This window comes from Suricata suricatta, chromosome 3 (genome assembly GCF_006229205.1).
Source record: "Suricata suricatta isolate VVHF042 chromosome 3, meerkat_22Aug2017_6uvM2_HiC, whole genome shotgun sequence".
In the NCBI taxonomy this organism is placed as follows: Eukaryota; Metazoa; Chordata; class Mammalia; order Carnivora; family Herpestidae; genus Suricata; species Suricata suricatta.
This window is the reverse complement of record NC_043702.1, coordinates 150,352,936-150,365,601: the sequence shown is the minus strand read 5'-3', so window position 1 is coordinate 150,365,601 and position 12,666 is coordinate 150,352,936. Positions and strand designations below refer to the sequence as shown.

At 48.5% G+C, this 12,666-nt stretch overlaps 1 protein-coding gene across 17 annotated transcripts in view; it reads right to left on the bottom strand.

Moving 5' to 3' along the window:
- Positions 1-12,460, bottom strand: part of NFASC (neurofascin) — a 181,820-nt gene extending 169,360 nt beyond the window's left edge. For all 17 annotated transcript variants that reach the window (XM_029935553.1, XM_029935559.1, XM_029935558.1 and 14 more), the window contains exon 1: positions 12,175-12,460. In XM_029935553.1, the coding sequence (XP_029791413.1) occupies positions 12,175-12,335 (161 nt within the window). In that variant the 5' untranslated portion in view covers positions 12,336-12,460. The remainder of the gene's footprint in view (positions 1-12,174) is intronic.
- Between the last annotated feature and the right edge of the window lie 206 nt (positions 12,461-12,666).

The following is a 12,666-nucleotide window of genomic DNA, read 5'->3' as shown; positions in this document are numbered from 1 at the left end:
TATTCTCATTTTACAACTGAGAAAGTCAAAGCTAAAGAAGGTTAAATAATTCGCCCAAGTCCCATTAGACTCCTAATCCCTCTGGTCTTCAGATCCTTAATCCAGTACCCTTTCTGCCATTAAACACTGGAATAATCATCCATTCAATATAGATTTCCCGAAAGTTTACTTGGTTCCAGGCATGGTTCCAGGACTGGATGTCTACTTTGACTTGTCACTCCAAGAGTAGAACTGGCCTGCTCTAAGCCAGCCACATTCTTGGATCCCTCACGGCTGATGGTACATCCATGGGAGCAGTGTCCAGAGTGATAGATGGTGATACATCATGCTGTTTCCAGCTGAGCCGACCACCCACATGCGGACTGGCAATCTGATATAAGACATTCTCTGCTCTTGAGGCACGTACAGTTTCTTGGGCTAAGGAAGGCATAGCCATGGGGCAACCTGGGTAGCTCAGTCGGTTAAGCGTCCGACTTCGGCTCAGGTCATGATCTCACAGTACGTGGGTTTAAGCCCTGTGTAGGGCTCTGTGCTGACAGCTCAGAGCCTGGAGCCTACTTCGGATTCGGTGTCTCCCTCTCTTTCTGCCCCGCCCCTGATCACTTTCTGTCTCCGTCTCTCAGAATAAAATAAAGACATTAAAAAATTTTTTCTTAAAAGGAAGGCATAGCCAAGTGAAGAGCATATTAGAGGGAGGAGGAAAATCTTCCAGAAAACCAATGGTTCTCAGCCTTGGCTGTATGTCAGAATCATGTAGGGGGCTTTTAAAACATTCTGGTGCCTTGATCCAATTCTCAGAGATTATGAATTATTTGGATATAGAGTGGGTCCCTGCATCAGCATATTTTAAAATCTCCCCACGTGAGACTAAAAAGTTTCCAGGTTGAGAACCCACATATAGGGTCTTGCCAATCAGAGTGTGGTTTGCTGACCGGCAGTATCAGCATTACCTGGGGGCTGGTAAGGAATGCAGATTCTCAGGCCCAATCCAGATCTAATCATTCTGCCTCTGCACTTAAACAAGATCCTAGGTGACTTGTGTGCTCACAGAGGAGGGAAAAGCACAGGCTCTTTCCAGTGAGTCAACCCAAAAAGTGCCCCCACCCCAGCCCCAGCTGGGAGGTACAGCCCACCTGCTCCCAGCCAGGCAGCGCACACTCCTTGAGGGTAAAGCAGGGGGGCCTCAGGCTTTTCCTGTCACCCCCAGTGCTGCACCTGGGCCTGCACCATGGGGCTCTGTGTACAAGAGCTGCTAAAGTCCCAACAAGCTCTTTTCTGTGGCTAGAAGGAAGTGTGAGAGCTAGACCTTGTCACCATTTCAGTGACCAGAAGAAAAAGGAGTTTCTTCCCCTTCCACACAGTCACTCTCCCCCTTCCTGAGGGCTCTTTAAGAAAGAGGCAAGCTCAGGACAGGGCTGCCTCAGTCCAGCCCCAGTGAGACATCGAGCTGCCCTGCCAACCATAAAGGCAGCACTGTCCCTGCAGGCGTGGAGGTGGCTGGTACCAGCTATGCCTTGTGAAGAAGGGAATCCTCAAGAGAAGGCCAGACAAAGAGACACACAAGATCCGGCCCCTGCCGGCTTCCTGCAACCCACTCCCAGCTCCGCATCCCTGCTACCACTTCTGTCTTTGTTTCTATCATTTGTGTGCATGTGTGTTGTTTTCACACGTGCCTGCCTTTGCTCTCTCATTAGACTAAGAGCTACCATCCTGCTCCTCCTTTGTCACTGCCCACAGTACCAAGTACAGAGACTCACGCCCAGCAGGGGCTCAATAAATATTATTTGTATTCATGTGCACACATTTTCTAGGAGTCAAACGCATAGCTCCAGGCTAACAAAGAGCTACTCACTAGTAGGCGTTTATTAAGGATTACTATCAGCACATTGACATTCTACAGGAGAAAACAAGAAAACTCTAAGGCACATCTTCAAAAAGCATGCGCTCTGGTTTAGGAAATCACATTTGTATGTGCTAAGCCTAAGACCAGAGACCCAAGGAAATGAAGCATGTTTGTGATAAGGTTAGGCATGCTTATGGAAACCAGCATGTGCCAAAACAATGGGTATATTCTACTCAAGTCTTCCGACAGGTTATTATTACTTACTGATTGGCATTCTAAAGCATTTTTCCCCCCTCTGGTACTTCTATTGCTTACCCGTACCCCCCATCCTGGGCCATGTCCACGAAATTAGATAAACAGGATATAAAGATGCCTAGAGTTAGAAGGGGAGATGGATCAAGACCAGAAACTTCTTCTAGATGCTGACAAATATCCAACATACTAGTACATTATCTGTCTGCCACCTCACCCTATAGCCAGGTTTCCTAAGCCATACACATCACATTACTTGCCCGTTCAAGACTCCAAAAAGTTCTGGACCAAGTTCCTGGGACATCAGCCAGAATCTAAGGAGCATGCTCTCTGCTCTTAACAGGAAAACCACAGTACATCATGTAGAGTTGTTCTCATTGTGATAATAAGAAAGCCAGGGCAAAATCCAGAAGCAGACTTCCAGTCAGATCTAGCATGGGTCTTTCCCAGCAATGTATCAAACTCTCCCCCATTCAAAAGTCCACTTTTCTCCATGTCAAAGACGTTTAGGTATGAAATATCAATAAATAAGGGTAAAGTGGCAAACGTCAAGGGTTCTTTTTATTTTTTAATGTTTACTTTTTTGAGAAAGAGAGAAAGAAGATGAGTGAGGGAATGGCAGACAGAAGACAGAGAATCCAAAGCTGGCTCCATGTTGTCAGTGCAGCCCAATGTGGGGCTTGAACCCATGAACCATGAGATCATGACCTGAGCTGAAGTCAGACACTTAACTGACTGAGTGATCCAGATGCCCAAGAGTTCTTTTTTTTAATGTTTATTTGTTTATTTTTGAAAGAAAGAGAAAGGCAGTGAAAGGGGGGAAGAAAGAGAAGCCCCAGCAGGCTCCACACTGTCAAGGCAGAGCCTCACACAGGGCTCAACCTCACCAATCATGAGATCATGACCTGAACCGAAATCAAGAATCAGATGCTCAACCGAGTCACCCAGGAACCCCTCAAAGGTTCTGACTATAGAACTGTGTAGCCCAATACAGTCACCCACTAGTCACCCATGGCCATTAAAATTAAATAAAATTAAAAATTCAGTTCTCACATTAGCCACATCTCAAGCGCTCATGAGCCATGTGTTTAGTGCTACCATGTTGGACAGTGCAGATATAGGACATACCTATCATTACAGAAAGCTCTACTAGACAGCACTAATATTGAGCATTTAAATGTTTCATTTGAACTAATGAGTAGGGTACTCTGGGAACTTCTGTTGCTCTTTCCATCTCTCCATGTTTGCTGGAGAGTTTTCAGGTACTCTGAGATGTTGAGTACAGGGAGTGTATTTTCACAGTGAAAGAGGAAATGTCCTGAGATTCTCATGCAAATACAAAGACTCCAAGGCAAAATTTACAAGGCTACAAATTGGGTCATTTTAGCATGCTTATGTGCTCACACACGGTCTTTTTAAGAAGGTGATACTTGCTCCCCCGATCCATAGTTTTGCTTTCATTACAAGGACTGCAAAGTCAGATGCTGTAAACCAGGCTGATGCCAGAAAGCCCACACACTACCTAGTCATAGCCAGAACTGTTTTTTAGACCCTGCTAGGTGACTCTAAACATTCTTGGTCTTTACCTTCTCATCTGGGGAGAAAAGTCTTTCGGAGGGCAGGTCAGCACCCTGGACAGCAGCAAGCTCCCTGGCAGCACCCAAGAAAAATTTCAGCATTCCCCTTTTCCCAAACATCCCTTCAGAAGGAACAACTTCTCAGACACCACCCCAGACACTGAGCAAGCTCAGTCAAGAAGCTCCAAATGCTCCTCACCAATTCCCAGAAAAAGTCCGACTACTTAGCCAGAGTCCAGATTCTCTGCAGTGTGGCCCCAGCCCATCCGGGCAGCTATACCTTCCATGCTCCAGCCTGGCCAGTTCAATGCCAGACCCCAGCTTCCCTCCTGTAAACCTTTGATTATGTTCCCTTCCCCCACCAGAAAGGCCCATTTCCTTACATCTATCTATTCAAATCCTACTTAGCTAGGTCCATCCCTAGAGCCCCAAACCAGCCCCCACTTCTCTTCAAAGCCTTCCCAAAGGACTTTAGTCTGTATTAATTTTCTCTCTTCTCTGATATCCCAAAGCATTATTGGTTTAGACAATGCTTTAGGAAATGTAATGACTTATCCTCTTGCACAATTACTAGGTTTATATGTAATTTTTAATGTTCCTGCTGGTCCAGTATTTGGAAGAACTACCTCTGCCAGCAACTAGCCATGCAGCCACAAGCAAAATATGTAACCCTTCTGAGTCTGTTTCTTGATCAGCAAAATAATGATATTGGACTAGACCATCTTTAAAAATCTATGACATTAGGGATTCTTTCAAAACAAGAAGACCCCTGGAAGTGTGCTATGCAAACAGTAGAGCCTTTGAAGACTGACTGCAGGTGCAACAAATATATATATTTATAAACAAGGCACAGCCCAGGGCTTGGGTCAGTGAGGGAACTCTTGTTTCATTCCCAACATGTGTCCCAAAGCCTTCAATTCCACCCAGTGTGTGATGATGATCAGAAAGAGATCTAATTTCTGTCCTCGCCTACGTCAGCATAGGAAAATTGCCTGTGGCCTCAAAGCATTTTCCTTCACAAAGAACATGTCACTACCAAATGTGGAAAAACACCACACAATGGGTATTATAACAATGTCTCTCATATAAACACCCACGTACAGGTCAACCAACACCTGACAGCAGTGTTAGCTTCACCACTAATTATGCATAAGCCCAGACAGACTCTGGAAAAGAACAAAAGACACAATCTTTGGTGATGCCGCCAAATAAAACTCTGGCTAATCTCACAGGTAGAAGTTCCAAGGGGGAGGGAGAAGTGACTTAAAACGTCACCTCAATATTACACTTCTTGTCAAAATGATATTATAATACCTCCTGGTGTTTAAAATCCTATTCTCGGGGCACCTGGGTGGCTCAGTCGGTTAAGCATCCGGCTTTGGCTCAGGTCATGATCTCACGGTTCGTGGATTTGAGCCCCACATTGGGCTGTGTGCTGACAGCGCAGAGCCTGGAGCCTGCTTCGGATTCTGTGTTTCCCTCTCTCTCTGACCCTCCCCTGCTCATGCTGTCTCTCTCTCTCTCTCAAAAATAAAAAAAAACCATCAAATCCTATTCTCAAAGCATTCAGCTTATGCATCCACACACAGTAAGATATAAAGATGATTCTTCCTCTTTTGTACATGGAAAAATTAAGGGCCAGAAATTTTGACAACTTTTGTGTTGCAAATAAAGATCGAACTAGAATCAGAATGTAGTCAGAAAAATTTCACTAACATAGGCAACATGCACACACAAGCACAGATACATGTGCACACACACACACTCAGAGAACTCTTAGTAATATAAAGAGACAAGTTATGAAACTCACGGAGACTGGAACTGGAAGATTCCACAAATACTTGCAAAAACTGCTACTGCCAAAGCAAATTGGCCAGCATCAGTAAAGAAGGAGAGAACACTCTCTGGGAAAAGTCCTTGGAATTGCTCTGCCAGCCATAAACTCTCATCCCAGAAAATCACAAGATCAGAGAACAAAACTTAGCATCTGGGCAATCCACCACCATTATTAGCCTAAACGCAATCCAGGACAGTGTGCTCAGCACAAAGCCCATCCTGTTTTAGGCCCTTCCCCAAGCTGGCCATCCTAAGTTTTCAGAGAAAGAAAGCAGGGAAACTCCAATACAACCGGGTTAGAAGGGTAAAGACTCCAGCACTCAGGGTCCTCTACAATTACATCTCAGTATGTTGCTCCAGACATAGCCTTCGCTGAGGAATTACACACGTCTACCACCCAAGCCATGCCATTTATTCATCCCGACTCAAAGATCTGCTGCCCATTCCTGCTCTTACTCCAGGAGCTCTGATTAGTAAGTCTTCAAGTCTTGGTATCCCAAGACCTCAAGCACTTCCTCTTGCAAGGGGCTTTTCTGGATCACGCAAGCCCAATACCATCTCCTGCCAGCCTTCTAGCATTTACTGTCTGGAATTAGCAGATGTTTCTTATATTTGAACATCCATCTCCTTTCTACTTTAGGGTGGAGACAGGGTCCCATGAGCCTCCCCATTGCTCCAGAAGATGGTGCAGTACTCTTTACACACACAGCAGGTGCTCAACAAATATTGGGTGATAATGATGACAATGACAGGACCTTCTCCAGAGGTCCATCTGCCAATGAAGGGTAGCTAGGTGTGAGGTTACATACATGGGACTGGGTGGTGCCAACAGAAACAGCCCAAAAGGAAGCCCACATGACAGAAAACAGCTCACAGTCTTCCTCCAACTTTGGGTGCCAGGGGGCTTTCCTCTTTCTAGGACTGAGGAGGAAATCTTCCCTTCCTATCCCTGAGCCACTGATCCCAGGCTGTTTATCTCGTTAACTCTGTTTATTGTGATCCTGGTAAGAGGTTCTGAAACCCTCCAAGCCCCTCTCTAATTAAATTCATTAGAACAGATTGGGGCTTTCTTTCTGCATCTCAGAAAAATTAACAACACGATTAGCATCATAAAGACGGGGAGAGGGGCTGCCAGGGAGGCCTTTCAGGAGGGGCTGGCCCAGCCCGGGAGGGGATGAGTGTGGAGGAGCAGGTGAAGGAGGAGAAGGCAGATGCTCAGGCAGCTGCTGCCCAGAGAAGGGAGCTGTAGGAGCGAGGAGGGGATGAGGACAGCCTGAAAGGATGAGCCCACCACACCCTGGACCCTCTAACTTTTTCAAGGCATGACAGGAAATTAATCAATGACATAAATTCCAGAGACATGAGCTTCTGGGACAAGAGACACCAAGCAATCTTCTAGTTTTACAGAGAGAGAAACACATTTAAGTTCTGCTAAAGATGGAGCCAGAAGTAAAACATAAGCCCCTCAGGCTTTTCATGATGTTGTTCTTTCCCTGTAAGACTTTACTGCAAGGACCTGGAGAGAACAGGCCGGATGAGGCAGATTACTTCTTTCCCAGGTTCCCTCAACTAGATTACTCTCCTCTTCTACCAATTCTACCAATTCTTCAAAACTCAGCTCCATCCCCACCTCCTCTGTGAGGAGCAGCTCGCATTTCATGAGTATTTATTACCAGCCAGGTACTCTGCTGGGCCTTCACTGCCTTATCACATTTAATCCTTGCAACAGCTCTGCAAGATTCACATTAATATCCCTATGATACAGACGGAGAAACTACAGCTCTTCGTCTAGTAAATTGAAGAAACAAGATTTGAACTTAAGTCTGTCTGACCTCAAAGGCTGAGGAGTTTCTACTGTGCTTATCACCTCCCTGACTCCAACAGTCATACTGAGGGATCACTCCTGCCTCCGGGGGTTTACCATCCAGGGTCTGAAGACTTCATTATATGCTGTCTTATATTATTCCTAAGAGTTATCATATGTTTCCATTTATTTCCCTATTTGAAATCAGGAACCATGTTTCTGTATCCTTCAGAAGGACCCAAATGTGATGCTAACTGAGCCTTCCGAACAGATTTTCCTAGAGACCCTTGGGCAAGTAGAATAAAACACCCCAGTTTTTTTATATTTCCACAGGGGTAGGGGGAGCTTAGCATAATACAGAGGAGAGGTGCATGGGCTTTGATGTCAAATTCTAGCTCTGCAACTTCCCTGCTCTACAATCTTAAACAATAACCTTTCCGAGCCTGCTTTCTTATCTATACAACCGGGATCCTAATGATACTTCTTTCTTAGGTTAACCCTTACAAAGATTAAATAAAATGATGTATATAAAGCACATAGTAGAGTACCTAACACCGAGCAAGCAATCTCTAACTATGAATATTATATTATGACACTTGTATTCCTCTTGGCTTGTCTCAAGACCTAAGACAGAAGGATGGCCCAGGAGTTCTCAAGTTGGCTGGCACAATCTGACTGATCCCTCAAGTCAGCAAAGCTTTGGAAGTGCCTACTCAAGCACGCAGCATAGCCATGAGCTCCCAGAGCCCCACCCCCACCCCCTGCAGTCCCAAGGACCAGGCCATATGCATCCAACATCTGTCCTTGCAGCTAGGTCTGGGCTGTAGCTGGTATTTTGAATAAATGCTCAAAAGCCTGACATCAAGATGCTCTGGCCAAAGTAAGGGGATAATCACTGAGGTCTCTGCCCACCATGATCCCTTAGCGATGCTCCTACAATGCTAAGGACTCATCTACCCTCCGTTACTGCATTTCTTGTACTGAATTTTAATTTGTTTTCATTTCTGTCTCTCCAAGCCAACCTATACACCCAACACCTAGCACAGACTCAGGACCCACTAATGAAATGAACTAAATGAGGTATGTGGGAAAGAAGGGTGCTCCTCAGACAGATAAGGGTGAGGGTCTCTAGTCTTACATCCCTTTCCCAGTTCAATTATGATGTTCACGGTGACATCATGTGCTCAAGGGTATCACTTCAAAAACCTCCCCTGCTCACCATCAACCTCCCCTCCCCCACCTGGACTTCTCTGATGACTCCCACCTGACTCTGACCTCCCCAGAACTCCAAGACCCTTCCCCACATATGAGAGCTTGCAACATTTCTACTTCTCTTATTTCCGACCATGCACCTATGCATGTACTTGTTATTTCCCCATCAGCTAGGAGCTCCTGAAGAACAGACACTAGGCATTTTTTCCTCTGACTCCCTCTAAACATTCTAAGCATACCCAGACCACACTTTGCCCCTAAAATACAAGGGCTTAGGAGATGGACATGGGAGAGCTAAGTAGTCTTGATCTTGTCTCAGAGTGCCTTCTGGGTGCCCCTCATCAGGCTACAGCAGCATCCAGGGAGGTTCAGCTATACAAGGAACATCTCTGTTCCCCCTAAAGCCAGGCATCTGCTAACACCTTGCATCTCACCTCCTCTTCTACCCTTTTCTCCTCACAGTCAACTTCGGGCCAGCCCTGACCTACTATTCCGGGTAACATCATCCAGCCCTCTTCTGGTTCTGGAGGAGAAGGGGCTGATACCACCGGAATGAAAGATGCGCTGTCCAACATCCTTGTCCAGATGTTCTCGCTCACGCTTATCTATGGTATTTGTGGCTTACTTGGCTTTCTCTCCATGACACTGGGAGCTCCGAGAGATCAGACCCTGTCTCACTCTTCCTCTCTGCAATCCCACACTGAGCACAGCAGCACATTCCAAGAATTCATTAGTATTTGCTAAATAAATACGTATGAGGTTGGCCTTACATTCCTCTCACTTCCCTCTCCTTGCAGCCTCCAGACCAAACAGACTGAGCACTGAATGTGTCTGTCTCTCCCCTTCTGGTTTCCTAAGGGTTTTTTCCCCCTAAAGATGAAGTGATGATCTTCACATCCCAGCTCTTGGATGGTCTTGAAGGAGAGTGGTCCAAAGGGATGGGAACAAGCCACAATGACAGCATGATGGGAGCTTGGAATTCTGTCCCTCAGTCACTGCAGAGACAGGACCCTCCTCTGCACCTCCCCCTCAGATATCTAAGCCAGAACTCCCCCACCCCAGATAGCAGCCACTTCCTCAATGTGCCCCTGAAAGAAAGCCCCAGGAGCCAGCCTGCTTCAGCCCACAGGGAGCTAGCGACATCTTGCTCCAGCTCTCCAGGGAGCTGGCTCCTCTTTCTTTGTGCCTTAGTTTATCTCTGCATAGCCTCTGTGATGTCAAATGAGGACATGGGGTGAGATTCATTGCACAAAACTAGAAAATACGTACATTGTTATCACAACACCCTCACTTAACCTGAGCCCCAATCAAGCATTTCAACGTCAGAACCTTAATCCAATCAGCTCTCCACAGCAGCTCCAGGTGATGCCTCCTCCCCAGACCAGGAAATGCCTAGGGAAACTTCCCACCCCACCCCCTATGATGGAAGGGGGCACAGAAAGGAGAAGAGGCGGAGGGCAGGCTAGACAGCCATCCCCTAGCCGTAAGCATCCCCTCCCTTGCTAGGCAGTGCCTCAGTCTCGTACAGAGTTGTCGCTCCTGAGCTGGACTCCAGACACTTGGATTTCTAAAGTGAGGGATCCTCATGGAGACGGGACAGAGCCCATCAGCAATGTGCTCTGGACCTCCAGTTTAAGCCTTGGGGATTTAGCTGAGGTCCCCACGACAGGAACCGGACTGTCATTCCCTGATTCAGGGGCAAACACGATTTGTAGGGTTAAATGCAAACGAGTCTCTTTCCTCATTTGTGCCAGTCTCATTCTTTCTCAGTATCTACGCATACACACACACACAAACACACTTTCAGCTGACTCCAAAGAAGGAGATATTAATCCCTCAGGAGTGCCAACTCAAAAAAGAAAAAAGAAAAGAAAAAGAAAAGCCATCAGTTTCCCAACACACACACACACACACACACAGAAGTGCCAACTCAGTCAAAACAAAAGGTTAGAATGACCCCCCCCACCCATTCCCTTCGATTCTTCTTGCAGTGCAATTCCACCAGATCAATCATCCCCAAATCAGAGGGGAGGATAGGTCTCTGCCTTCCTTCTTCCCCCTGCCCCCCACTCCCACAGCTGGTATGGTCCCTATGCCCAGGGGCTGCCACTCTCCATACATTCTCCCTGGGATTCTCCTCCTTATGTCTCAAGCTCAGTGGGTTCTGAACCTGCCGGTCTCTGGACCCACACAAACAACTGAACTCTGCCCAACCGGTCTTGAAGGCCTGTCTGCCCTTGCTGGAGATTTGCTTGGGCCCCAGCAGGGCTCACCACAGTTCCAAGGGTAGAGAAGACATTCCAGGCCTTCATCCCAGGGAGACAGACAGGCTAGAAAGGGGCACTGTCATCCATTCCTCTAGACTGAGGGAGGAAGCATCTCTGTCCAACGCACACACACATACACACACACACACCCCAGTGCCAAATGCCAAGAAAAGAATCAGGAGCAGAACCTGGCTCAGGGCAGGAGAGGGGCTGCCATGGGGACCAGAGTCTAGGTGATTCAGCACTCCACCCTCTCTCAGTCCAGCCCATGGGCCACACTCATGACAGCTCCTGGTGCCAAAGTGCTGACTTGGAGGCCGAGGAAGAATTCTTTCCAAAATCCCAAATTCTGCAATCCTCCAGTGGGGCTCTTCACCCAGACCTTTGCATCCCAGGGCTCAGAACAAGACCAGGAAGAGGCCCTCAGCCATTCCCTTGGCCCCTGCCTCTTGTCCAACCTAGATTTCCTATGCTTAGCATTCCCTCCCCCAGTCCGTCTAGGAAACAAACCTGAACAGCCAGGGGAAGAGGTGGCTGAGGAGGAGCGTAAGAGGCCAACAAACCCCCAGCCTCCTTCACTCCCAAGCCATGAACTGAATCAAACACGCAGAAAGGGGTTATAAGTGGATTCTGCAACCGCCTTCAGAGCCCTAGGCCTCTCCAAACAGGAAGGAGGGCCCCAAGGCAGGTGATGGGGGCTCGGTACAAGCTGTGGGGCCACATAGAGTACCAGGAAGGGCAAGAAAGAAAGGTGAAAGAAGGGTGGCAGGCCAGCTAACAGCCAAGGGGGAAGACGGGCTTCTTGAGAGGGACTATGTATGGTGCTGGAGAAAACCAAGAGGCAGCTGGGAAGGGGCTGGGACAGGGTGTGCAGGGGGACCTGGGGAGGATAGAAACAGGGAGCAGATGGAGAAACAGGCATCCGGAGTGATGGAGTATGAGGTGGGGACAGGACAGGGAGGCCAAGGAGAGGGGCTGACGTGACGGGTTGGAAAGATGGACCGGATGGGCTCATACAGAGCGGGTGTGGAGGTAAACAGGTATAAGAGCAGGGTTGTGGATGAGGCAGAGACAGAAGGGAAGGGGAAGAGGTCGAGGATGCAGAAAAGGGGGGGGGGATGCGGCCAATGAAAGGCTGTTGGGGTGGGCAGGGGGGTGGGAGCTGAACGGGGGTGGGTGCAGATATCCACAGAACAGGATGGATTCAGGGCAGGTGACGGTGCGGGGAGGAGAAAGGACGGGGATGTGGGCAGAGGGGGATGGGGACAGGTCGGGGGATGGGGACGGGCAGAGGAGGGCGGGAACGAGGGGGTGTCGCTAGTTGGGTTTCCGTGACCCCCGTTCTACCCCACCTCCACGTCTCCGGTGTCCGCGCCCGCCTACCTCGGAGGGCTCGGGGTCTGTCCCTGGGCGCAGTCGGTGCTGTCCGCCGCCGGCGCCGCCACTTCCCCCGCGTCCCCTGCAACGCCTCTCGCCGCCAGCCGCCGCATTAGGGCAGAGACCAGCCCGTGCGCGTCCCCGGGCGGCCGGCTCGTCCCCGGCATCCTGCGTGCGCGCCCTCGCGCCCCTCCCTCCGCGCTCAGAGCCGGGACCTGGACGCTGGAGGAGGGAAGATGCTTCGGGCCCCGCCCAGAGCGTCGGGGAGCGGTTCGCAGGCCCTGGGCCTTAAAAAAAAAAAAAAAAAAAAAAAAAAAGCTCCTCCTTTCTCTTCTCACCTACCCACCGGCTTTGAAAATGATCATAATTGAAGCCCCCACGGTATCACGTTTTGTCCTGTATATGCCCCTCCACCATCAGACTGTGTGACTTCTTGGAGGCAGAAATGTGTCCGAGAGCTTGTGTTCCCAGGGAGACTTGCCTATGGTAGACTCTCGG